The sequence below is a fragment of the Betta splendens genome, chromosome 10, assembly GCF_900634795.4.
Source record: "Betta splendens chromosome 10, fBetSpl5.4, whole genome shotgun sequence".
Classification (NCBI taxonomy): Eukaryota; Metazoa; Chordata; class Actinopteri; order Anabantiformes; family Osphronemidae; genus Betta; species Betta splendens.
Window position 1 is genome coordinate 4,147,569 of NC_040890.2, and position 27,653 is coordinate 4,175,221.

Below are 27,653 nucleotides of genomic sequence, written 5' to 3' on the forward strand. Positions count from 1 at the left end.
TGATGAAAAACACAACCCTGGCACCAACACCTCACGTTGTTAATGAGGACAAAAGCTCGTGCGTGACGCTGCAGTGTCTCTGGGACCCCCGCCTCCCAATGTCTGGGCTCGATTTTACGTTTGGATGAATGCAAAAAGTTCTCCGGCACGAGTTTACTCGCGCGCTAACGAGTCCAGGTCTTCAGCGGGACTTCCTGGGACATTTCATCATCTACGTAGATAAACGTTGAGACGTACCTTCAACCACAGTCTGGGGACAGGAAGCAGCCGCGTCCCAGCTGATGACACTCACCTTCAGGAGCTCGGACGTGATTTAACCGCAGCTTGTTTGAAGGCACAGCTGCAAAAGGATGTTTGAGATTCTCACCAGCAGCAGCATGAACGTTTAATGGACGTGTTCAGTAAAGTAGAATAATGGTTGTTGAGCATTCATAGTTTAAGATTCACATTTCCATTCAGGCTCTGTACATGTTTAGGATCCTGCTGGTGGCTGAACTATGGCTGGACCCTGAACTGACCGTAGTTCTACCTCACCTACTGTATTATTCAAACAATTATATTTTATATTTGAGTCACAAGCACAGCTTCGGCACAAAATAGAAGTTTCACTACACCTGCCGATCACACCACTACTCACTAAAGCCTAACCAAACACACAGAGTCTGTGTGAAATCAGCTTTGAGTGCTGTGGCCTGATCAAACATTAGAGCAAGTAAGTTAGTTGATCACTGAATGCATGACGCATTTATGCTGAAAACCCTGATCTCTGTTCAGACAGGAAAAGGAGCCTGTCTTCCTGTTTAAGACACTCTATATGCAAAGATAAGTGGTACTTTAATGAGTCTTCTCGCTTAGTCCTGTCAAGCCATCCGCACTGAGGTAAACCATGTAGATTGGCCAACATGCCTGCATGCTGAAACAAAAACAAGGAGCTAAACTGAGGACACTGGACATCTTCACCACAAGTGGTTTAAGGCCATTGATGTTGGTGACTGGTGTGGACAGAGGTAGGCAAACTGTGGCAGTACACACACGGACACACACACGGACACACACGCATACACCTCCCTCTCTGTGCTCAGTGTGTGTTCAACATGACAGTTGGGGTCAGTCCTGTCAATAGAGGCCTGAAACAGAAAGCTCCAGGTCTTAAGTGAAACCAAATTAAACACAACTTATCAGATGCTTTCAATCAAGTCAGTTCATTAAATCAAAACGTAACTTAATACTGAACTTGGGCTTCTCATTTCTAGCCTCACACTTTCATAATAAAGTAAGACATGTGGAACAGAACTCTATCAAACAAGGAAGCAGATTATTTTCACATGTACATTCTTTGAACAAACTTCCTGCTGTCCAACTCATCTTCACAAGTCACCCCCATGAAGCTAGTCCCAGAGACAATGTGGGTAAGACTCTGCAGATTCACAGGGGACAAATCAGTCAGTGCTCCATGAACTGGTGTCCGTTATGTGGCGTCTAGATGTAGTCGTCATCTACAGGTTCTCCTCGTGTGTCACAGTGATGAAGGAACAGCACCACCACTCTCTGAAAGACTCCTCTTTTGCTCTGTCGCCGTTCTGAGATCTCCTCTCCAATGGTCTCCATGCAGATGTCAGCAGACAACTGGCCTTTACGCCGCGGGGCATAGATAGTGGCTAAACCGTAATACAAGAAGACGCAATGAGCTTAGAGCAGAGAGGGCATGCAATCACACCCACTATGTACATAATCAGCACTCACTGCTTTCATCATCCTCAAAGTCATAGCGGGCGTAGCTGTTGGGATTAGCTGCTCTCAGAGTCCGTAGCCAGGGGAAATCTGTCACCATGCTGTAAGGAGCTCCATCCACCACTCCTACACAAGACACATGTTTTGATAATCTGCAAGATCTGGTTTTAATGGACCTACGGAACCCAGGAGAGGACAGCTGCCTTCTATCCACATGCAACAGGGAGCCACCTGATTTACACTCTGCTCTGTGGGAAATATGTCTACAGGTAAACAGTTAGAACTCTGAAATGTCTACTGGACAGTTTCAGCTTTAGTCAGGATTTAGGATGCTGGAGTATGGATTTACTGAACTTGTCAAGTTAAAGGTAAACTTCACCGATTTTCAATGGGGGTTAACCCAAACGATGGCGGGTAGTATATAAGAATGAAAGGACACTCAGATTCCTCCATATTTTCTATCCGGAGAAATTATCATTTATTCCACTACAAAAGTCCCTTGAGACGTCTCAGGGGATTGATTGTCATGTGCTTCCAGACTACAACCAGTGCTTCCTGTTTATGACAGGTAGGTCTAATCCAGAGGTTTTCATCCTTATACTGCAGCTCTGCGTGGCTTGGAAAACTAAATTGAAATGTGTTTTTTTTGTAGAAAACAGGTTTAAATGGCTCTTTGGGTGTTTTGGGTTGCTGAATCCTGGTCTAATCACTGACGAATCGCCGAGCTGCAGAGTGCAATGCATTCTGGGTGATGTAGGATATGACCATTTTCAGCCACAACACACATTACTTCTGTTTTCCCTGTTTCCTCTGGACATAGACCATCAATGTTAAATGTTGTTGCACATTTTTGCTATTTTCCATAAAATGTACAATTATAACAACTTGCTTTTCAGTGCTTATCGCTTTAAGCTGTATCATAAACATCTATTTGGCCAAAAGAATCCATACCTGTGTAGCAACTATCCTTGAAGTGAAAAGTCACTATGCTTACAGGACACGCAGACATAAAACTGAGCGGGGAAAGAAAACAACCCCTCTGGTTATGGGTTGCATTATGGGTGACCTGTACGTACAACTGGAATGTCTTGCCAAAACATTAGCACATATTTTCCCACTACTAGTCACTTGTACACATGTATAGTGGTTGATATATGTATACATTTAGGAAACCAAATAAACATGCCTGGTACGCCAAGGGGAGACACTGTGCTGTGATGGGTATGTACCACTGCCTAAAAAAGTAAATTTATACTCCAGCATCCTAATTTCTGCCTTGTCCGTCTACAGCAACCTTATGATTAAAATCAAAAATTATCTACATGGTTGCACCCAGTCTGGTGGTGCTCATAAAACACTCTTCGTGGTGTAACTGTTTTACCCTCCAGGGTGTAGATGTCTCTGCCCCAGGGGTATCTGGGATACTTTTTCACATCCTCTTCGGTTCTGGTGGCTTCTGGGAAGAACTCGTACTTTATTAACTCCCTAAGACACAAAAAATGCGGATAATTAGTTAATTTACTCAATCAATTAATTATGAATTAATGATGTAATCAATAAGCAAAACTAATTCATTATTTAGGCTGGATTTTTACCTCCCATCTATCAGATTTGTCAGGCTTCATTTTTATTAGTTTTGGCTACATTTACTTCTATTTGTCTGTGTATGCATTTCATTTGTGCATAATGAAAGCCTGTGAAAAATGTTTTCACAATGAACATATGAACTTCATGACGAGACAAAAAAAATGAATGCGGCCATGTGCAACGAATAAATAAAGATCTCGGGTACAACTAAACATGACTGCAGCGTTATTGTACACAAAGTCTAGTCCATAATCCATAATCTAATCCATAAATTTTATGTTCATCACACAAAACTGTCACACATGGCAAAGTCCCACTTCTTCCCACAACAGAACTATAGCATAGTCCAAAGGAAAATGCTTCCATAAAACCAGTAACACATGAAGAGTCAGCTTTGATCGTTCCTGTTCAGTCAGACATGCATCTAGCAGAAACTAGCAGGAGGCTGCTTTATCTATACTCACTGGCTGATGTTGGCTATGGTGTCCATCCAACTGCGAATGCGAACTTTGTTGCGTATATTTGGGGGGTTGCTAAATTCGTGCACTATAGCGATGTGGTAGGGATATGGCCCCTGGAAGAGCTGCCGCTCCAGTGCTACAGAATCAATCTGCAGGAACAGGAGTCACACAAGCAAAGACATAAAATACACTGGTAGACCTGTAGGTTCAGTATCTAACCTGCAGTTCATTGTTCAGCCATGAGTGGTCACAACTACAGTAATGATACACAGTATGCTGTGGCTGCACATGCAGGAAAGCTGGCTGGTGAACAGTATACCAGATTCCTTATCTCTTACAACAGTGCAGTGCAACTAAACTTCAATTGAAAAATAACTTTGTACATAACTACTGCGATGTTGCACTTTATTAAAAAGGTGTAGAGACCAATTTATGAAAAATGGAAAAGATTTATGTAAAGACATGAAATGATTGGTGTTGAAGTCTTCCAAAGTTCAAACAACTAAGTTTGGATTAAGGTCCTACTAATTTGTCTGTTTCAATCCTATTACTGATCAAAGTAATATTAAGAGGTTGCCACGTTATTACAGGAGCAGACCCAATCTATAACAGAAATGAATTCTAAATGATCTTAACGTCTTATATGGAGACAGAGTCTGACAACCTGCCCAAAAGTGACAACTGTTCTGATCAAAAATCTTATCGAAATGTATAAAACATATTTCATGCATTTCAATTATTATACTCATTACTTATTAAAAAAAAAAGCATGAATAGCTTTCTAATGAAACAGACAATACCACAGAGAGGCCGACCTGGTGCATAGGACGCATGTAGATGATGCGGTTCCTCTCAGGAGGCATCCTCAGGATCTGATCTAGGACCTGCTCCATGTCCAGCTTCTTACACTGAGCATAATCAAACCGGTTCAGTATGGGGGTGCTTTCTACTTTCAGCTGCTTCAACACTCGACATCTGGTTGCTGCAGAGACAGAGAGGACTTGCTGAATGTGGTCTGAAAAAAACTTAACATCTAGAGAGAGAATGGGTTTATTTCACTTGTTTCACAGCACACACACTTAACTTGGTCACATGAGCATCACTCCACATGAAATCAATTCTAGGTACGCTATGAGAGAAATTATTAAACTGTACTCTAGTAAACTTCATGAAAATGCCTTAAAATGATACTGATCTGCTAAAATGCTGAAATGAAGGCTATTATTTATACTAACAAAACCATTTGACTGAGGTTACATAAAAAAACATTTAATACAATGACTTGCTCATCATTAGCAGTTAAATTGATAGTTTGGTTGAGTACATTACACAGCTGAGAGGACATTAGTTTGGATTACCATCGGTGTTACTGACAGTGGAACGTGTACATTACACAAATGCCAACAAGATGCACTAACTTCAGCATAAGGGCTCAAGGCATCAGCTCAACAACTGGGTGTTAGACAAACCAAAGCATTTCAACAGAACATTGATGCATTTTGTTTTATTCTTACGGCTGGCTGGATTTCACCACTGGCTCACACCTCACACGTACACCTCAGGGTCACCTTTACGCTAGCAGAGCTGTGTGTTGTGTGATACCATACATACTACTTAATCAAATACCAGTGTTCTGATCTGTGCCTTACCATGAATGAACATCATCTTGGGGCATTCTTTCAGAACCAGGTCAGTAATTCCGCAGTTGGTCAGAGTGATGCCAACCAGATTCTTACTCTTCAAAGACAAAATCTGGAGGCAAACAAACACACCAGGCATGGTAAAAACGTTCCTGAGACACAGGATAAACTGCTCTTCACATGTGCCCCATGGCTCAGCAAATTAATCAAACTGCATCGGTATTGTATATTTTTCTAAATACCCTCATCACTAGTTTCTTTCTCTAACTATCAGATTCCTCCTCTGCCTCCCACAGTAGGAAGCTCCCACTGAACTTGAATAAACACTGAATGGGGACTATACCTGGACATGGTCATCCTCAGTGACAGGGTCTGAAGTGCTCGTGGATTTGTCAGCCATTCGTTTTCTCTTTATTCCTACACGAGGCCTGGCTCTCGAAAGATCTTGAAAGTATAAACACAAAACACCTTAAAGACAATGCCTCCCAGAAAAGCTCGTAAAGACACAAACACAAAAGCAAAAATATAAACAACTATTATCACGAACGTACACATTTTACAGACAATCAATAATCATGAACCACTGATGACGTATCCAGCAAAGAGCATGGAGCCAATTTAGGGACAATAAATTTGTGCGTGCGTAACCAAATCTTTATTATTTAATGTGACCCTAAATCAACTCCTTAAAAGGAGCTTTGAAATGAAACTTTCTGTAACGGTTTGAAAAGTCATCATAACAGACTAATTCAGTCAGCTCTATATGCCCCAAAAGTTGAACATAGTCAACATAGTCAAGAATTTGACATTCAATAAATGAGAAATAAAAAAGACTGCTGGAGAGTCTTGTGTGCTTTTATTTGTGAAATCTAGCATTGCTGGGATTGTTTTGAATTTGGTTTGTGGAATAAAATATATGCAACAACCCACGCCAGGGTAATATAATAAGAATACAGAAACAACCATACCATTTAAAACATAAGCCAATGAGCCCATTTCTGGGTATAGTCCTGTTTTGTTTGGTCCAGAGGACTGTACCAGAGTTTGCCTAATGATTTGGCTCAAGGTTGCCTCTTTAGCTGGGTGTCAGAGTGGCTATCATATTACCACGAGACAAAAAGGCCAATCAAACCCTGGTCATGAATTTGTTAACTGTGCTAGGTTGAAGTGACCAACAGGTGACCAAAATAACCAAAATAAGCAAAAAAGCTGATTCTCACCTGTCTCAGGTACCAAAGGCACGGAGGACATACGGGTGCACGACCGGGTCAGAGGGCGTCTGGGGAAGAAGTCCTCATCCCGGGCCAGACTCTGCTGTGAACTGGAGTCAGTCACAGCAGGATGTCTCTCCCTCTGTCTGGGCAGTGGTGCTGGTCCCCTGGCGGCACAGTTGATGTCCATGCTGCCTTGATTGGCGCTCTGCCTCACTCTGGCATCTCTCGTACAACTGCTACCCGCCTCCACGTCATCATCAGCCCAAGCAGGTCCTGTAGCTCTGTTACTGGTTGTGGTTGTTCTATGGGTGGTTGCTGGCACCACCCTTCCACATGCACTGACCGGCCTGGACACGGCTGGACCAGCGCCGCTGCCACATCCAATTATTGGTCTCATACCGGTCCTTCCTCCTGTTCCCAAGTTAGCAGCCTGTACCACCCCATTGGCCGCTGCTGGCCTTGACATGGCCTCCCTGGGTTCAGTGGCAACTCCTTTACAGCTGGTCCTCCTGCTGTTCTCTGCGGCAGCTTTCATGTCTGCCTTGATCTGTTCACTGGTCACCTGACAGCTCTTCTCACAGGTGCTCTTTGACACAGGCGCCTTCGTCTTATTCACGGACACAGGCACAGCACAGCTGTTGCGACGCAGAGGAGTCTTTCCTTTACCTGAAAGAACATTCACGTGATGTCAGTGATGCTGCTTATTTTTTTATACATTGACATTGAGTTAAAATGTGAAAAAAAGCCTGCAAGAACCAAATCAAAACTACACTTAAGCACTTCTTCACATCCCAACAATAAATCATAAGTCTGGTGCGCTTCAGGCCTGAAAAAAACAGACGCAATGTATAGATGTGAGCCACACAAGCCTTATTTTTACAGACTGACGTTTTGTTGTTTGCTTTATTTCACATACTTTGTTTAGTTAGAGATGGAAAAGCAAATTCATCAGATACAAAGCATATCTGTTGATGGTTTGTTCAACGTCTGCCTCATGCATTTTGATCCCATCTAATCCAGTCTGTATACTTGTTAAACCTTCGATCTAGCCATAATTAAAAAAATAAAATGTTTCTGTCGTGATAAACCTGGGATGTTCAGAGCTAAGGATTTATTCAGTCTGGTGCTCCCCTTGAAACAGTGCATTCTGTTGACACGGTTGTGATGGGACATGTTCTGTGCCTCAGGAAGACGCCTCTGTCCACATGTACAGTCAGTCATCTCATGTGCCAATGTGAAGAGTCTTCTCAACTCCTGCTTCATGCTGACTTGAATGGATGGTCTGACAGCTATTTGTACCGAATCTCACAATCATAGTCATAGCTTATGAACCTCCCAAAACTAACAGAGTCTTAAAATCACTTAGCATTCATGACGCATCTGTCCACACTCTCCCCTAGTATAATGCTAAAATTTACACTGGCAGCTCACTCAGGAGGCATGATCAAAATGACAAAGTTTGTGCACTTTCTGCACATCTAGTATTGTTCTGTAAGACAAAACCCTAGCCATCTTGTATCGTGTCCCAACATAATATCAAGGATGTTAATACTGACACTGTATTACTGGCCGTCTTTTTTGCATGAAGTGGCCTCCTATTACAACAACAGCCTTCATACTTTCTTAAATAACCAGGCTTGACGTAAGGCTCCATTTGTTACTTTTACCTGTTCCACCCATGTGTCTAAAAAGAAGGCCTGACTGTGCATGAGAAAATGTATTAGAACCATGTTCATTCATTATAAGAATTGTGTTATCATTGGCTGCATTCAGCTGAAATCACTCACTTCACCCCCACTCACAGTTACCACAAGTGTGCCCCGTGGTTCTGTACTGAAACCCCTGCTTCTATCATTTGCATACTCCTCATGGTCATATTTGTTCACTTTCACTTGTATGTGGCGGCCCTCCAGCTCTATATTTCCAACAATCCAACCATCCCTTTTACTGACTGAATCACTGAAAAAAACATAAATGTTACTTATAGGCACAAAATCTACCCTTAACTAATGTGGGTTTTACAATATCAACTACTTCCAACCTGTCCCAGCCTTTGTCTTTTTCTTACACCCCACACCTCAAAAAACCATTGACAGCGGTTGTGTCGTACAGTCACCTTCTGTATGGGCACTTTGCTGCTGCACACAGGAATCTGGCCTTGAAGGAAGCCGGTCGTCTTCTTCGCTGTCCGAGTCAGAGATGACCAATGGGTGCCGGGGAACAATAACACCAGCTGGCCTGCACTGCTGGACTAAACCACTGGGACCTGGTGATGCAGAGGAATAGCGAACAAAATGTCAAAATAATAAATATGGCACACACGTTGACAGAAAAAAAGAGCCTGACTAAATCTCTGTAATTAGGAGAGGAGCAAACAAATCTAAACAAAGACGAGCAGCCTTGAACCTGCTTGCTCTTCATCAGGAGGTTGTGGAGTTCCAGCTGGACAACTGGGCCCTGGACACACAGCGTCTTCCACTCCCACCTCCTTTTCAGATCCTTTTAGCTCTTTCTGAGGCACATCCTCCATGATCTCCTCTTCCAACATCACTTCATCCTCGTCTTCCTCCTCCTCCTCATCTTCCATCCTATTTACCTCTACTGGGGTTGTGAACAGAAACAAAACGTCTTTACTTACTCCTAGCAAGGTTTTAACTGTCGTCTTATACATCCATGTTAACTGGATTTCTTTAAGCATACCGTCATGAGTGCTGCAATCAAATATCTCAGTTATGAGGAGCCTGACCTGCCTTTTTAAAACCGTACTACTGTATGTACTAGTTGTTCTCTATAGGTTGCTGACACCAAAAAGTGAAGACAAGCCACAGTTAAGTTGTTGTGCTTTTACTTCAGCTGCTCCAATAATTACGAATGGAGGTGGAACTTGCCATTATTCTGCTGCTGCTGTTGTTGCTGCTGCTGCTCGAGCCTTTGGTGGTTGTTGTTGTTGTTGGCAACAGGTGGAGGAGCAGGGGGCAGGTGGGCATCGTTATTGTGATGATGATGATTGTTGTTATTGTCATTGTTTGAGTTCTGGTTGCTGACAAGTGCTGATGAAACACCAATACCAGTTCCTGCACTCAGGCCCACTCTGGCACAACCCTACATAGAAAAGATAGTAGAAAATGCATGAGCCTTTAATAAGCATAACAAGTATTATCAGTGGTTCATACAAAAAAAAAAAGACGTTTCTGCATTTTCATTTTAAATTATTTTCCAATTTTACCTATTGAAAAAGTCCATTCTTACTTTCATCTGTGTATGAAAGAGATTCAGCACTTTTTATAACCTTTGAAACCGTTGTGATAAAAATTCGTAATTAAAATTAAGATGAATTATTGATGAATAAACTACCCTTCGGTACATGAATTGATTAAACTTTGACTGTTATGTAGACAAAATGTTGCTTTACATTTATATTTTTCTGTTTATTCTATCTTCTAATGTTTATTCTATCTTTTCGTTTGTTAATGTACTATATTTTATAAATAAAACATTATAAACTTCATTCTAACATGTAAAATGCATCTCTTTGTTTGCTTTGTTGCGGAGCTCTAACATATTTATAGAAACTGTCCTGAATTGAACTCTGTACAAATTAAACAAAAAAGGGGGTAGACAAATATACGTATGCACTTCCTGGGTGGAGCACCTAAACAAACTCTATGCATTATTCAAAATACATTTTCAAATTGGCCAGTTGTCAACTCAGTGTTGATGCAAAAACCTCATATGGTACAGCATATTCACCACCATAGAGCATGACTGAAAGTATGGGTGTGGGTTCATGAACAATACCTTTGGTGGTTCTCTGAACATCTGCTCTAAACAGATGAACTCCAGGCTGGGCAGTAACTCGATGAACTGGGAAAAGGACTCCAGTTTTATAGCATGACAACGAATAAGAGTGAGATCAACAAGACGGCTCCATCTCGACTGATCTGGTAAAAAAGAAAAGTAGAATATGATGGTTCCACAACCTATATGGGCCTTTGTTCTTTTAAGTCTCAGAGTAAAATATGAAAGACAAAAGCAAAAGGAAGGGTCTACAAAACATGCTGAATATTCAGTCTAGCTGTCAGATAAGTGAGTATGGAGGTTGCATACCTGTGACCCAGTGGTGGGGGTTATGCAGGTGAGGACAGTTGTAGATAAGCAGATGTTTAATGTTAGTGAACACCTCATTCACCACTTTTATGCCAATATCAGTGATGATGCCTGGGTTTTCAATGACGTCGGCCAGGCCGTACTTCACCAGCTCCGAATGGCTCATCTTACCTGAATTGAATTCACACAAACGTATGTTGCACTGAGAAAATAGAAACTGCAACTAAAAAAAAAAAAAAAAAAAACCTGTGACAAATTCTTTTTTAAAAGTATCCCCAATGGACAGAACGCTGAATATATGTACTTGTGTTTTCTTGGTTTAGTATAAACCAATGTCGACTAAAGGTGAATTGATCATGCTGCATGTTAAAATTACTACAAACACTAAAGACAGATATCTCATATCTCACATATAAAAATGTGTAGACAGCAGCACATCTATTCCCTCAGATATACAAAGCAGATCTGTCCTCTACCTTTTTACACCTTTATCATATGTGAAAGCAAAATGTACAAAAAAAATGCCTAATGAAGTGTCCAGCATTAATTACCCTAGTAATGAGTTTTGAAAAAGGAACTAACATTGTAGCAGGAACTCATCCACGTATCCCAGATGTAGCGTCTCAAACTGAGGAAATTCTAGTTCGGCCATTTTGAGAGCGGAAAAAACACCATCTTTGGTCAGCGATGGCTGGATACGCAGCTCATGAAGCCTTTTAAAACACACAGAATTTATGTCATTAAATACATGACTTTTTTACATTCTACAGTCTAATAAATCACTCAATGTCAGCTATTTTCTATAACTTGAGATTGTGCTTTACTGTATCAACTGTATACAGTACGTGATGTGAATAGATAGCTCAAAAAAACTCCAATGTGAGTGTTGAGCTTGACAATCTCAAATGTAGCTAAAAGTTTGATTTCCGGATGATCTTATTTAAATCTGGTATAAAAACATTGGCCGACGTGTCCCACAAAGAACAAAACAGAATTGAGTGGTTACCTGCGAGCAGCGGTGATGGCCAGGTAACCCAAGTCCACCTCCAGGGCGTTCTTACAGGCTCCAAACACAATAGTGTGGAGGTTCCGAAACCCCCCTAGAACACAAACACAGAACTACAATTAAAATTAAATTCCACTTTGGCGTACGATGCAAATGATCAGAAATATAAAGTCCAGACACTTTGACATCAAACACATTAAACATTAGAACATGTCAATAATCAGATTGTTTCCCCTGACAGTGGTATTCTGATTAGACTATGTAAAGAAAACACAATACACCAATGCCAATAACAGGTATGTGAGTAAATCCACAGCCTGATAGCAATAGTATCACTCCATTGAGGAGTTTTAACACCTACTGTTGTCCCCCTTGCTATGTACATTAAAGATAGAAACCAGATTAAGCCCCTACTGCATTTGAGTCAGAGGAAACCTACAGATTGGAAACACGTGTTTGTCTCACCTGACCTCCAGCTGTCCTCCACTACATGCTGAATCAGCCCTCCAAGGAAGGGAACTCTCACTAGCTCCAGCTGCTCCAAGTTCCGAGCTGATGCTAAACCAGTTACGAGGGGAACATATTTGAGGGAGTTGGTTGGCCCTGCACAGTTACGCATAACAAAGGTTCTTAGGCTCACACACAGAAAGTCCTTAAATGGTTGTGGCTTTGTGAGACGGACCCACTTCAGGTAAAGATGACGCAGCATGGACACACAGGGGATCTCTGGGACGTTCACACCTAAAACAACCACAAATACTATGTAAGGCCTAACAATAAAACTGTGACACGGGATGTCTGAGTAAGCATAGAGTCTTCAGGCCTGTTGGTTCAACACAAATGTATTTATTAACAGAGATGATGGCAATTTACAGCCAGAATGTTTTATTTGTTTACTCTATTGTACTTTAGGCAACGGTAGAAAGAGTTGGTTTACTGTAACTGAGCTAGGGATGGTGTGGGATTATTTCAGTTCACTATATCTCATCACACTAGTAAAACCAGTTTCTAGACAGCTGCAGGGAAGGCAGCTTGCCCAGTAGCTCCCCGTGTCAGAGACCACAGTGAATCTCAAGCTGCAACCCCTGGTTTAAGAGAAGCAGGCAGTGAACTGTGACTCTTACTTTTGTTGAACAAGTTTGGGTTTATTTTCCATGAAGAGAAGCCAAGCCTCCACACCACAGGGGCACTGCATCGAACAGCTGATCAGCACCACTCAGAATAGAATGAACTTCAAGTCTGAGATTTCCTGCATTGCTGCTGCTTGACATTTCACTCACTCAATGTAAAGTTAAGACAGGCGTTTGCTGATTAGATCATTTGGTGGCACTTGTCAAACTAATAATAATCTAATGTACATGAACCTCCAGCTTTAAGACTTTGAAATTAAGACACCAGCTGTAATGTTTTACTCACCAACTAGATGTAAGGTCTGGATCTTTGCTGTTATAGGGATGGTCAGTTTATTCTCAGCAGGAATGGGAAAAGCCCCATTACGATTGCGAAACTTCCCAAGTATATGAACTTGGGGCATGTAATTCCATATGGCTTCCACAAGCTCCAGATGGGAGGTCTCCACACCCTGATACAGGTTCAAAATGAGTTATTAGCCAAACAAATCTTAACAAAGACTCAAAAGGTTTCTCCATTCAGATGGGTTTGCAGTTTGATCACTACTCTAAACTTGCGTAGTTGTAATGGTGATAAGTAGGATGCACCTCTCCAACTAGTACAGGTTCAGACTGTTCATTTTCAACTTTCAACAAGAGACTAAATGGAATAATTTTGTCAAAAGAATATCTATACAAGCAAAGACAGTAGCACAATACACCTGTAGACGCTTGGTATATGTGAAGTGTGACTGTAAATATTCCACCTACTGACCAGTAGATTGGGACATGCTTGTAGTGCCTCTAAGACGCCAGGAATACTAAAAGCCTCATAGCCACGGACCCTTCTTCTTGCTAGATATCGAGGGTGAAGGCCATATAGCTGCTCCAAATCTGGCATCTTCTTCAAAAGCATCAGAAAGCTGTTGTCGGTAAAACCTAAACAAGAAAACAACAAGATGTACCAAACTCCTTCTCATACTCCGCTCACAATCAAACACTGCTTGGGGCAGGGAGAAATGGAAAACCAGCAGGACACTGGCTCATCGAGAACCAAGGTTGCAGACCCTTGTTCTATCAGAATAAAACTTGGTCCTGTCCATGACTAAAGCTACTCTAGTGTTGACATCTAGCTCAACAAAGTGTCCTGTTGAGTCCATGCTTTGCTCTCCTGAGAACAGCCAAGTCATTGGTAACTGATGAAAGCAATTGTGCTAACCTGCTCCTCACCAGAAAGTGTTTATGTGGAAATATACATAGAGTTCCTTAGATTCATGGCTTAGTTTGTGCTGACATCCAGCATGTAGCATGGAACTTTGTATACATGTGTGCTCTTAAAGGATCAGTTTTCTCCAGGTGGGCTTCAGTAAAGACTGAAGCGACTGGTCACAAGGGAGAGAACAGTTTGTAATAGGGAGATTTTCATTCTAATATTCAATACAACTTGCAAAATGTACAGGGTGCGCTTATTTCCTAATTCTGTTTGTTCTTGGGTCTCTGTCTAATCATACATTCAGTGTAGCCTAAGTAATCTTTTGGTCAATTTCGTACAAATACCCTCTGAGCATTTGCACATGCACATGCATTGAACTTTATGTAACCGGTTTGTTTTTTATAGATGTTTTACCTGAAGGCATATACTCCCACCAACGACCAGCACATAAATCAACTACTTTGACCACTCTCAAGTAAAGAGTCACAGCTTCTCGAAGCTTTCTGGAAAGGCATTCCATACACATGATGTCCTTCATGGGAAGGTACCTAAAACACATAATATTTCATGGATTAAACCCTTTGTAGATTACATCACATGTTACTAGAAAATGTTTGGTACTAGCAGCAGACCTGAAGATATGGCAAAGAACCTCATGGGACAGCTCGTTGATGTGGTCTTTGTGCTCGCTGGTTCTTAGGACCTCGCTGGATCTCAGGACCAGCTCCATGCCTACACTGCCCCCTACAGGTTGCATTTTAGAGGCCTTCCTCCTTGGGCCCATGGCTGCAAGGGTTTAGGTTTTAGGTACACAAACTCACACTTCCTCCCTTCTTCAGCCTAGAAGCTCTGCATTTCAGTGCATGGCCCTCAGTTCTGGATAAATAAAAAAGGTTAATGTGTAAGTGAGAGAAGACAATGCACTTGTGCCATTTGTTCAAAAAATTGTAAAACATGAGATTGTTCCTGTACTACATTAGACCGCCACAAACGACATATACAATACAATCTATGCAACCTGGATGCCAAACAACAAAAGTATACAGAGATTTGATTTGGACAACCAAATAATGAGTTATGATCATCTCTGCTGTGCGATGACCCTATCCTTAAAGATCAGGTTTGTTAAATCAATCTCCTTTTCAGAGACAGAGAAATGTTTAGGGAGAACAGATACTTTGCGTCTACTAGACTTTAAAGATGTATTGCATTGGAAATTCGTGTCTCAATATGTCTAGAAAGAGAGGATGGTATCACTACTGGTCAAATGTTTTGGATACATACACACATGCATTTAAAATGACCAAAAACCCCAATTTACAAGCAATACAGTACAAAATACTTCTTAGAACACAATAGACAATCCAGATTCTCCCCACTCACTTAAGCACCTGCTCACACTGTACAGGCAACACAGCAAACAGCTACATGGACATTCTAGTCATGTCCACCTATGCAAAAGGTCTGACAGGGAGTATGTGAATCATCGTGGTTAAGGTAGCCTATCCCAGTGGTTTCCATGTTATGCTATTTAAGCTGACACATCACATTCAAAAGAGCAATCCATCCTGAACCAGCTGCCTGAATTAGAAGAAGCAGAACAAATGCTTTAGGGTGAAGATGCAATAGATAAGTAGTTCTGATAAGTACATGTATAATTATTTAGCCACTTTGTCAATTTGGGAGGCATTGGGTGTTGAACAAGTAAAGCCAGGAAAAAAAAGGTAATGAAACCAGTAACCAGACATCACAGGCATGTTTAGTAATTTTGTCAGTAAAACTTACTTACTACTAATTAAGTAATTAATGAGTTTCAGTGGTGCCTAAATACAAACTAACAATTATAGACTTCACACTTCTCACTACATCATAATATCTTCAAGTTCTGCAGATTACATTAAGGGCCTATTTCCAGTTGCCCTTATTTTTTTCCCAAAACTATGCTATTTGTATATAGCAATACCATTAACTACTACAGTAGGTGAAAATCTTTTCAGTAATTGATATTTTAGTGAAGCGTTCTTGTAAACCAAAGGTAGCTCAGAAGACAGCTCCAGCATCATTGCCCTGTTTCTACAACACATCCAGTGTTATTCACTCTCACACTATCGTCTAGTATGCATAATTGGCAACATCAACATGAAAGTGAATAAATACGCTTTTATGTTCGGATTTACAAAATATTTTCTTTACACACACACACACACACACACACACACACACACACACACACATTGTTCGATTATCACATTTGTCCACGTGCTGGAAGCGGATGAGTGGTGTGTGCCACTGTTAATACGTACATACGCGCCAGCGACTCCAAAACTAAGCAAAAGTCTCAAACAACAGCAGAGAATGCTGCTGGTCGCTTTGCAGAAAAAGGTCGGAAGGAGACTTTTGTAAGTCGCCTGGTTAGCGACACAACTCTACAGCCTAAAGTGAGTCAAAAGTCCTCTTTTGGTGTCCCAACACAAACTAAACCGGTGACTGAATTGATCACGCAAATACTTAACCACTGTGTACGCCAGAACATTTGGAAGGACTGCTGAAACCTACATGAAAACAATAGAAAGTCAACAGCACCAGTAAGCAAGGTATGCGCACTAGTGTACGTTCGCCATACAACGACAGGAGATCTGTTTTCTGGGACGGACAAACGCTCATTTACAGTATGAAAACTCAAGATCTACATAAACGACACTTGATGTTTATTGTTTTTATGCTAAAACTAAAGTTGAGCCATTTCTTCTTCAAGCTAACACTAGCTTAGTTAGCACTAACAGCTAGGACTACATAAAGATAAAACTACACCAATATGGCGAACGCACTGACTAGACAAAGCGTAGCAGTGGCGGTAACGTACCGTCTTTTTCAAGTTGCTGTGGCTGCTCTGTACCCATGCCGCGCATAACTTACAATAAGATGAGTGCTATAAACGATGATCTGTTCATGAACACTACTGTCATCGTTAATACAATCTTCCTCTTGTGTTGTTACCAGCTTTTAAACCAACAGAACGTTGAATTACCGCCACCTACCGGAGAAGTGTGGGGCGGGGGGAATGAGCCGAATCAGGTTTATGACAACGTTTGTCATAAAACGTCAACGTTTGAAAAAATGTAAAAAAAAACTTGTATTATAAGATAATGTTTGCAATATTGGTTAAGTTTTTATTATATCTTTGAAAAGATTTGGCCTCATCGGAAAGTATAGCCGCTGAAAGTTGAAAAGGTAACATACCAGTAGTTGGCGGTAACGTACATCTACGCTTGTCAACCGTCAAACAAAACGACGAAGAGGAAAACTCGCTGTGATTGGCGAAAAAATGACCAATCGTAGACTGACAGGAGATGGTGTGTGTGTGAGTCGACATTAGTGTCACAAAATGTTTAGAAAACTTTTTATTTGTGTGTTTGCGCTCGTATTTTTCTACTATGGTCCTACTGACGCTCAGAAGAAAAAAGAGGTAACACGTCTTTAATAAAATCAGCGGATACGGTTTTTCCAAATGGGGTCTAATGTTCACGACATTTTAGAAGTTGTCTCCAGCGACAATCTCGGTGGCTACGTTGATCACAGTCAGCGCTAATCGTTTAGGGTAGGTGTTAGCTGGTTAGCAAAAAACCGAAGTTTGAAACGAAAGACTTTAGTTGGTCTTTACGTAAAGACTAGGACGTTTGCATGTCATAGCACTGTAACGTGGCGCAAATGAGCCATTCATTGGAATTCCACCTGGATTTGTTTTCAGGACACATCGACCGACCAACTTAACGTTAGCTACGCAACTAAGTGGACACAGCGAAACAACAAATGGCAAAGTAACCGAATCACTGTAGACGTTTAAAGTATTCTCGCTCTAAATAATTAATTCCTTTGCTTGTTTAATTCCCTGTAAGACCTGTCAGGTCAGCGAATGTGTGTCCGAAACCGCTCACCTCTGTTGACTGCGGTAAAATTAACCGTCACTTCTCAGATCGCTGTCACAGCAGCCGCCGCTTTGTTTTTAATGCGCCTCTGTTGTAGTTGTTACGGTACGGATGCTTTGAGCGACCAAAATGCAGACGTTCAGACTTTCAAAAGAGCGGAATAATTATAGAATAAAATATAAGTATCAATTCGTATTAAGGGCAGTATTTTATTACAGAAATCTGGTCGTAACTGAGTTTTCAGAATGTGTTCATGTATTTAGTGATGTCATCCATTTTCCACTGGCACTAACTACTGTACAATAACACAAGTGAAAACTATTATTTATAGGCAGACACCCATTTCCAAGTCGCTGGTCTGCCCACAGCATCATTCCTCATACAAAAAATTACACCTGTTACTGATTCACACATGTATATAGAGACATACATAGTAATATACACCATTACAACATACAATCTCAACCGTTTACCCACAAACAGTGTCAGTGTTACTGACTGAGTTAAGGAAACACATATAAGACACACAGTAATGTACACCATTTAAACACATCAACTGAATAAAAATAAAGTATAAAATATAGTAAAGTAATTATAAAGCAAGTAAAAAGCTAAATACTCTGAATTTAACTCTTGCATTTATTTACTTGTACTTCTGCCTAGTCCTGCAAAAAAGACTAAATGAAGATATTCTTAAATAATGATTATAATGCTTATAGTACATTTTATAATTACTTGTGTCGTGTACATCTTTACATCTTCGTAATTGGGCTCTAGATTGTTTGACACATTAGTGCAAAAAATGCAGCAAAACTGCTCCTAAAAATTTTCCTAATCCTTTGAGCATTAACTGCCAGGATTATTCACTCCCTTCAGCCATAATTTTTGTTCATGTTCGCCTTTAATTAAATTCCCTGCGTCTCCTGAATCCTTTGGATGTCTCAATTTATGTTTCCCTATAATGTCACACCCTTCTATGGGACTAGCACAGGTTTAAGGATGAATCTGTTTTAAAATGTCATAGTTGAGGTGGAATGTAGTTGGTCACGTAGTGCCTTCATAGACTGTATATTGTGTTTATCCTTCTGATTCTTGCTATGTAATGTGCATTAATGCTAGTTTATATAATTGGTGCTCCCTTGTATTTGTCCTGTAATGAACTAAAGATCATTCAAATGATCTTGCCTTACTTCTGTCTATTGTTGTTCTTGTGTCATTTCATACCCAGCATTGTTTTTAGTTCTGGCTACATGATCCTTCCCTTTGTCTTTATATGACCCTCATGTTGAATGTATTGGCTGATTTGATGTGTCATCAGTGTCAATCGCTGTCCTACGCCCATTTTGTTTTTTTAGATACAGTTATGGCTTCTTTGTGCCATCACTGTACTTCTGATGGGAAAATGATTCTGCATTCCTTATAGCACCTAAGTGTATTACTGTCACACTCTCTTTCACAAAAGGTTTGCCTCTCACTGCACAGAAGGGTAAGGTTACATTAAATGGTCTCTCAATATAAGGTGGCGACATCTTTCATGGAGACATCTGTTTCTGGAACATCATTTCCAGAGGTTAATGTTTAAAAATGTTCCTGTAGCTAATCTTTGTTTTTTCCTTGTTCTTATTGCATTGCCTCCTATATTATCCTGTCCATTTAGTTTCTCCAGCACTAGCAGCTACTTTCTTTGTGTGTCTCTTGTAGACTCTGCTGTCAGAGAAAGTGACACAGATGATGGAGTGGACCTCTAAGCGATCAGTCATCAGGATGAATGGAGATAAATTCCGCCGCTTTGTAAAGGCTCCTCCAAGAAACTACTCAGTGGTCATTATGTTTACAGCGCTGCAGCCACAGAGACAGTGTGGGGTCTGCAGGCAAGAAACAGAATAAATAATCACAGTTACTTTTCATTTAATGTGATTTCTTACTAATAAACTGTCCTATTTTTCAGACAAGCTGATGAGGAGTTCCAGGTGCTGGCTAACTCCTGGCGTTATTCCTCTGCCTTTACTAACAAAGTCTTCTTTGCGTCTGTTGATTTTGATGAAGGATCAGATGTCTTTCAGATGGTGAGACAACTTCTTATTTCACAAATAACCTTTTTAAGAAGTGGAGTGCACTGACACAAAATAAATACAGTTACGTCAATACAGTTGTATTGACACACTATGCCAAGTAGCTGCTTTGTTTTAAGCCTGAAATAACAAAAAAAAAAAAAAAACTCTTGTTACATTTTCTGGGTAAACAAATCAATAAACTGGATTTTTGTTAAATATGTATTAATAAAAATATCTTGAACAGACAAATATACAGGTTTGTGAACACTAGGTCAAACTAACTAACTTTTAAATCATAAACACTATTTCAGAGCTGGAGCTTACCATCACCACCTGACCACAAGATGGCAGTGTTCCGATAAGTTTAGGTCCCACATGCACAGGCAGAGGTTTTAATAAAATAATTAGGAATTATTGTTCAGAAATCTACAAATGAAAACAGAAATATACAATAACAAACTAACTGAAATAATCAGGAACTAAAAACACAGCAATAAACGAAGGAATATGGAATAAGAACCAACAGGGCACAATTACTGAGCTGAAGCTAAAGCAGGAAACAGGTTACTTAATGTTAAGTTACTTAATGATTGAAGTAAATAGAAAATATCAAGATACTAAAAAGAGCAAAAACACAATTTAATTAGAAGTGTACAAACAATCAAAGATGAACTGAGAAACAAACCTGCTAAGCGATTAAAAGCAAACAAACAAGGTGGTGAAAGTAAGAAGTCTTCAAATCATCTCTTCAATCCAGGTGTATGCGATTCATTGATTAGTCCAAAAAACAGGAACTGACGTCAGAGATGAGTAACCAATGGACACAAACGAAACACAAGCACGTCCAACGGCCAGAGGACCGACCTGTCACAACTATGCCTTAGTATAGTACAGTAATAACAATCGTATGATATGTGACACCATGTTTTAAGGAAAATCTTACTGAATAATAAAATTAATAATTAAAATATTAATAAAAAACAAATCTTTCTTTTATCATTCATTGGTTTGTGCTGAATGTGTATGTGGTGCATTGATGTAACTAAAGCCCCCATTCACCTGTCAGCCAAATACCCAAGGACCCAAATACATAAAAGTTTCCTGGCTGTTGTTGCTATTACAAAACCACAAATTGCTCATTCAACGAAAGGAATCTCAAGTTATCTAACAATAAGAATTCAAGCATACAATCAAATAAATACATTTTTAATTTATAAACCAATAAATGCATTTATTGAACTTTACAGCAGTCGTTTGCAAACAAAGTGTAGTTAGCGTGATCTTAAGGAAGTGTGGTCTTTTAGTCCACACCATAACCTTTACATTTCCTGTGTTGTAACTAATCTCTCACTAGTCTCTCCTTTTTTTCTCTAGATAAACCAGTCACTTATTTGCAAATGCAAATAAGTACAAATAACTTCCTTGTATGAGCTGTGCTATTCCTAGAACGGAGATAAAACCTGTGACTTCTTAAAAAAACACACATGTACAGGATATCAAACCTTTGTCTATATCATCCCCCCAGTTCCAACTTGTTTTGGATGCTAGACTTTATGTTACTAATGAATGTGGGCTTCAATATAGAGAAACTGTTCCTTGGGGGCTCTGTTCATTGGCTATAGAAAAGAATCAACCCCCTATAAAACAATTATATTTTGTTGCTTTAAAGTCTGAAATGATGGCACACCATTTTAGTTGTTTTCAGCTATACATACTCACTGCAACTGTACCACCAACATAAGAGAAGAAAAATACCTGAGTTACTTAGGGTCAGCTTCAGTTTCACTCCCTCTGAAAGGGGGAGTGGTTGTAAGTTTGCTCCTTGCAGCCAATTGGCCACTGACTCCGTTCGTATTTCCTGACTGGTTGTACATAGATTATGCAAGATGTGCAGTGAGGCCAGTGTTTTCTCTGGTAGGACAGGTGACTATCCAGTCCTGATATTACAATGACTGTTGAGTGTTGCGTGTATACTGTATGCTGGTCCCTGTCCCATTGATAACTTCACGTGGAACACTAGCATTTGGTCTTGGTTGAATGCACAGTAAGAATCAGTGGCTCTCAAATCATGTTCACAGATGCTTACAGACCAGGGTTAGCTTTACAAAGCTGCTTCCATGAAGATTGCTGTTTAAATTGCAGCACTCCACAGTAAGCAGGCTATGATAAGTCAGTTCGGGAACAAAACACAGACTACTGGGCGCTGTAGCCTCCACCAGAACAACAATACAGTACCATTACATTTACTATACGCCTCCTGTTTTCTCACCTCAATTGTCCTTCTGCCGGCATAACCACAACAAACCTTTCTCCCTCTGCTCTCATCTAATCACTGTCCTCTGTTGCTTTCAACCAACGCTATTAGAAGACAAAGGTCACTAAAACGTGTGATGTGTTCAGACATTATAGAAAGGGTTATTTTTACGTGAACAAATGTAAAATTAGGGCAAAAGTTATTATCATTTGTTCATATTTTGTGTTATTATTAGTAGTTCTCATGACACAGCGTGGTAGTGGTTAGCATGGTTGCCTCGCATGGTTGGCCAGGTGGCTTTCTGGGATTTCCATAAAAACAAAACCAACCAATCCCTGGAGGATGATCCACAAAACTCTGTAATACATATAAAAACAACGAGGAAGCTAATGTAATAATATAATAAACTATTGTGATGCATGTAGTTATTCAGCCATCAAGCATATTGTATTTAAATATCATAATAATATTACATTTATCATATAATAGCGCAAAAAAAGTGCTTGGGGTTTTCTTTTGTTCAGTAAGTTCAGTATTACAGACGTGTATGAGTTACTTCCTTTGTTTGTATTTTAAAATGCTGTTGCTGTCCAGTGCTACACTTTTAAAATGTTCACATTTGCGTGTTGCAGCTGAACATGAATTCTGCTCCGACATTCCTCCACTTTCCATCCAAAGGAAAACCTCGCAGGTCTGATACGTATGAGCTCCAAGTCAGAGGATTTGCTGCTGAGCAGCTGGCTAGATGGGTGGCTGACAGGACTGACGTGCAGGTACGGTTGAAGAATGAAATAGAAAAGGTGCTAATCGTGACAATAAAGATAATAGTTTAGTAGTTATAAACTAAATAAAATAGTTTAAAGTTAAAATAATGGTGGATCTGTGTGTGTGTGTGTGGGGGGGTTGTTTTGTGGGGCTTACTATAGAGAATAAACCTTGTTTGTCAATAATATGAGCAAGAATGTGAGAATTAATGCACCTTCAGTTCTAGCACAGGGACCAGGTCTAATTCAAGGTGACCATGGATCCTGTGTTTGCTGGAGTTAAATAGACTAATAAATCTTCACTCATTCTTAATACCCACCCTCAGGTCTGCTGTCTTGTGTTTTAGATCCGGGTGATTCGTCCTCCTAACTACGCTGGGCCTCTCCTGCTCGGCTTCCTCCTGGCTGTCATTGGTGGACTGGCATATCTGCGAAGAAATAATTTGGAGTTTCTTTTTAATAAGAATTGCTGGGCCTTTTCTGCACTGGTAACATCAGCACACAATGAGCAGATGTGAAATGGCTCCACAAGCCGACAATACTTCACTGTAGAAGTGACTAGAGAAACTGGACAAATTAAACTGGATGGTTAGGGTGCTTAAATACAGTAGCAACAAAGTCAATATTTTGCAAAATGTGTAACTTCTACAGTACATACACGGTAACTGTTGTCATAGGTCAGAAACACGTAAACTAATGATACATCTATTATCATATTGTGAATGCCTATAATGACATTGAAAAAGCAGTCATCCATTCTAGCTTCCAGTGATAACATATTTTGTGTTACAGTGCTTTGTGCTGATCATGACTTCAGGCCAGATGTGGAACCACATTAGAGGACCACCGTATGCACACAAGAACCCAAGTACCGGACAAGTTGTAAGATCGCTAGACTACAGTACATCCTCAGTCAGCATGGGAACAAACTTTTAGAGTGTGTGTGTGTGTGTGTGTGTGTGTGTGTGTGTGTGTGTGTGTGTGTGTGTGTGTGTGTGTGTGTGTGTGTGTGTGTGTGTGTGTGTGTGTGTGTGTGTGTGTGTGTGTGTGTGTGTGTGTGTGTGTGTGTGTGTGCTTTTTTTCAGAGTTACATCCATGGCAGCAGTCAGGCTCAGTTTGTGGCTGAGACACACATTGTGCTTCTCTTCAGTATCCTTTAGCTGAATTTATATATGGAGTCGTCACACTCCGAATGTCTAGGACACATCACACTGTCCTCACTTCTCTGCCTTTGCAGCTGTATTATATGTATTAATTATTTTTATTAGGAAGGAGGAAGAAATTCCCTTATTAGTCCCACAGTGGGGAAATCTGTTCTCTGCTTTTTTACCCATCTCCCTGGGGAAGCAGTAACCTGCCACATGAGCGACGCTCGGGGAGCTAGTGCGAAGTGTCTTACTCAAGGACACACCTGAAGGAGGAGGGCTTGAAACTGGACCTTCTACCTCCCAGGCCAATGTTCTACCTACTACCTACCAGGCCATCTTATTACTTTATTACTACTTTTAAAGTAGAAGTATACTTTACATTATTACTTCATTAATTAAGTAAAGTAAAAAATAAAAGTAAAAAAATAAAGTGTTATATGCACTGTCCATGAGCAAAGCATGGCATGTTGCTACTTATAAAGCAATCAGTGATTTTTTATAGTAGTCTCTCTAGCTCTGTCCAATGCTTCTGACACATCCTTTTAATACATGTCATACCTGACCACCACACACTTGAACAGGTTGCTGGGTTGCAGTAGTAGTGCTTTGATTACGGTTGTGAATAAAGTGACATGTCTTTCTGGTTTGAACCTTGACCCTAGTGTAAGATGCTGCTGTTACCATGGGGATTGTGTTGCTGTGTGAGGCTGCTACCTCTGACATTGACATTGGAAAGAGGAAAAGTATGTGCACACACTTTGGTAATCCTACCTAAACTCTGTATATATATTTTTTTAGCATGTTTCCCACTCAAAAACTCCAGTCTCCTTGAATGCATGGGTCTATTAAGGAAATGTCATCTAATCTCTTTAGCTTTTCAAGATAGCATTTGATTTATTTGCAGTTTTACATAGTACAAAGTACACAGAACTAACTATTCCAGCTTGGTTATCTGGAGACAAATCAATAAGAATATTAATTTTGTATTTATTTCATATTTCTGTTTATTTTTATGTTGCCCATTTACACCAAAAATAATTTGGACTTCACACTTTTTATGAGTGCGTAAACCTGCAGTACTTTTCCTTCTAAATCGGTTCGACCTCTGATCTCAGAATAAAACCACTGAAGCACAGAGCTGCGACTTAGCCAGCTCACATCTGAATGGTAGCGCAGGTCCCTGTATTCAGGGAGCGGCAGCTAAGAACATTTGAAATTCTCTGTTGTAACGTGGTCATGCTCGAATTATGTTAACGGTTTCACAGCAGTGTTCATCGCTGTTCAGAGCTTCTTTGTTGGATGATAGAGTGCATTTTAACTGCCTCACCTTTGCTGTCCTGCATCTTGGCGCACACCAAAGAGGCCATTTCTTTGCAGCTGTCATAGCTGGCGCTCCATCCGTTGTAACCCTACACAATTCATCCCAGTCTTATCTTGTAATTTGCATTTGTTACAGCTTCAGAAATGTGTCTCTTGAGTTTCTTTGGGTTTGTCATTTTCAGTTTGTTTTTTGTTTCAATTTGTTGTGGGGTAATTAAAAATACATTGCGTGCCGCAGTTTGAAGACCCCTGGTTTAATTGTTTAATTAACAGTCACACAATTTGGTGGAACCTGCTTTCTGTACTGCGTTGGAGCTCCCAACAAACGTAGCGACAGTAATATTCACATACAGAGCAGACAACCGTCCCACTATTAGTTGAACCTTCGTGTTGTGGTGGGTTTGACCTCCCATAAGGCACCAGTGTGAAAAGACAATGATGGGTCAGAGGTGGTTTTTATTACTCATTGTATTGTGTTGCTGTGGTAAAATGTGTCAATGGATGTTAATGTGGGACCAGGGGCTTTAGATTTTTCTATTATCCACTGTAGATCTTTCACGTACCAGGCTATTACAGAGGTGAGCAGTGTGTAGGGTTTTGGGAAAGGTCAGTCATCAGTTCCTGTGTTTGTGATAGGTTAGGGACAGCAAGGAGCTAAATCTATAGCTACAGGCTTCAACTAGCCTGTAGAAGTTATATATTTGGGCAAAAGAATTCTATTTTTAAAAGTAGAGATGGCATCACGCTCCTGAACCTAGACTGGGAGCTGGCACCACATGAGCTGAATAGCTAAGGTCTATACCTCCCATTTTCAATTTAATAACTTAAAGATTACTTAAGATAGTCTTTGCACTAACTTGAAACTACTTGTAGTGACCTCCAGTCCTGCCTTAGCCAGCTTTGGGCACAGGGAATCATGAGGAAGATGCAGTTAATGTCCAGGTGTGAATTGTGGTAAGAAAAGTGAATGTATAAATAGGGTGCATACGATGGAGTCTGCATTGATGTAGTATGACCTCCCTTCACCAAAAACCCCATCCTGTGAGTGTGGATGGCTGAAGTGTGGCTCACACATTGCTGCCAGTCAGGAAACAATATTCGTCAACAAAGACAAAACAGGGAAATGTTGGCTTATGCAGACTTCTTCAAGATGCTATGGCATTTGTTAGCCTGCGCCTTCCAATGTCAAAGGGTAGGTGCTGCACCTTCCAAGGTCAAACGTTAAATGTCTGTGTGTGTGTATGTGTCAGTTATGTGTGTAGCAGGGATGGTGCTCGTGATGCTGTTCTTCAGCTGGTTGCTGTCCATCTTCAGAGCCAAGTACCATGGGTACCCGTACAGGTAGGCGATGGACCATAAATAATAGTGTGTATTTTGTTTTACACGCAAGTGAAATGTGTATGAAAGTTTAAGCATTTTCTCTTCTCCTTTGTAGCTTCCTGATAAATTAGATTGGACAAGCATTCTTCAGCTTCATGGCATTAACTAGCAGGATCTTCTGTCAAGCATGGAGCTGCCCGTGGCTTCAATGGCCTCAAATCCAAGGCATCATTTGACTTCTGGTCTGACGTACTGTATCGGGATAAGTGTGCGTATCTGTGCCTTTACAACCATTCATACCCAAGGTCCAGTCTACGTCGTCTTTGCCAACCCACTACAACACCTTAGGTGCTTTATGACAATAAGACTTTGGGGTTAGTTTTCCACTCTGAATGTGGTGTGTGTTTGTTTGGCTGAACACGTAAAAGGACACATCCATTCCTTTCCAACAAAGTGTAACATTGTGAACAGAGATTTCTAATGTGAACAAATACTTTGTCCTGCATCTCATCATTAAACACTTTCAGAACACGAAAAGTTGCCCGCTAATGTCTTTTTTCAGGCTAAAAGAACTTTGCATTTCATTTCATTTCAATCTCTCTTTTTTCAGTCCACAAAACCTTGAGACACAATAACCTTAACCAAAACACTTTCTGTTGATTCACTTCATTGTTTGAGGTGTACCAAAGTAGTGTAGGGCGTTGTTTTCTTGATATTTTTGCTTTCTGAGCATTTACAATGAACCTCTATATAACATGCTGCAAATAACAGCCAGCGTGTCTTTGTTAGATCTTGAGAC

At 40.4% G+C, this 27,653-nt stretch overlaps 2 protein-coding genes across 7 annotated transcripts; one reads left to right on the plus strand and one right to left on the minus strand.

Moving 5' to 3' along the window:
* Positions 1-366: 366 nt before the first annotated feature.
* Positions 367-18,096, minus strand: fbxo38 (F-box protein 38). Of its 3 annotated transcripts, none has more exons than XM_029165273.3 (21): positions 18,004-18,096; positions 14,701-14,944; positions 14,483-14,616; positions 13,631-13,794; positions 13,163-13,328; positions 12,212-12,487; positions 11,747-11,840; positions 11,323-11,453; positions 10,741-10,911; positions 10,432-10,574; positions 9,522-9,735; positions 9,040-9,234; positions 8,750-8,899; positions 6,640-7,299; positions 5,763-5,863; positions 5,429-5,531; positions 4,595-4,761; positions 3,783-3,928; positions 3,113-3,216; positions 1,744-1,857; positions 367-1,658 (listed from the first exon to the last, which is right to left on the minus strand). In XM_029165273.3, the coding sequence occupies exons 2-21, from the start codon at positions 14,850-14,852 to the stop codon at positions 1,480-1,482; spliced, it is 3,564 nt and encodes a 1,187-aa protein (XP_029021106.1). In that variant the 5' UTR covers positions 14,853-14,944; positions 18,004-18,096; the 3' UTR covers positions 367-1,479. The 3 variants fall into 3 exon arrangements, with proteins under 3 accessions (XP_029021106.1, XP_055368427.1, XP_029021105.1); XM_055512452.1 differs by lacking the exon at positions 18,004-18,096 and adding an exon at positions 16,932-17,082 and having other exon boundaries at positions 9,040-9,231; XM_029165272.3 differs by lacking the exon at positions 18,004-18,096 and adding an exon at positions 16,932-17,082.
* magt1 (magnesium transporter 1) lies at positions 17,377-27,391 on the plus strand. Of its 4 annotated transcripts, none has more exons than XM_029165274.2 (10): positions 17,377-17,534; positions 19,696-19,865; positions 19,943-20,060; positions 22,935-23,075; positions 23,414-23,554; positions 23,859-23,948; positions 24,152-24,215; positions 24,883-24,957; positions 26,785-26,875; positions 26,970-27,391. In XM_029165274.2, exons 1-10 carry the CDS (start codon positions 17,454-17,456, stop codon positions 26,983-26,985), a joined length of 987 nt encoding a protein of 328 aa, XP_029021107.1. In that variant the 5' UTR covers positions 17,377-17,453; the 3' UTR covers positions 26,986-27,391. The 4 variants fall into 4 exon arrangements, with proteins under 4 accessions (XP_029021107.1, XP_029021108.1, XP_029021109.1 ...); XM_029165275.3 differs by having other exon boundaries at positions 17,398-17,421; XM_029165276.3 differs by lacking the exon at positions 17,377-17,534 and adding an exon at positions 17,643-17,666.
* The last annotated feature ends 262 nt before the right edge of the window (positions 27,392-27,653 follow it).

Bases quoted from the DNA above. Each gene is read 5' to 3' on its own strand.
- fbxo38 (XM_029165273.3), bottom strand. From the start codon at position 14,852: ATGGGCCCAAGGAGGAAGGCCTCTAAAATGCAACCTGTAGGGGGCAGT. The intron at 7,300-8,749 runs GTGACTGTACGA...ATGTTCTTTCAG, and splicing joins GCAAAGTGCCCATACAGAAG to GTAAAGGAAAGACTCCTCTG. The intron at 4,762-5,428 runs GTAAGGCACAGA...CTGTCTCTGCAG, and splicing joins CAAGATGATGTTCATTCATG to CAACCAGATGTCGAGTGTTG.
- magt1 (XM_029165274.2), top strand. From the start codon at position 17,454: ATGTTTAGAAAACTTTTTATTTGTGTGTTTGCGCTCGTATTTTTCTAC. The intron at 17,535-19,695 runs GTAACACGTCTT...TGTCTCTTGTAG, and splicing joins ACGCTCAGAAGAAAAAAGAG to ACTCTGCTGTCAGAGAAAGT. The intron at 23,555-23,858 runs GTAACATCAGCA...TTTGTGTTACAG, and splicing joins GCTGGGCCTTTTCTGCACTG to TGCTTTGTGCTGATCATGAC.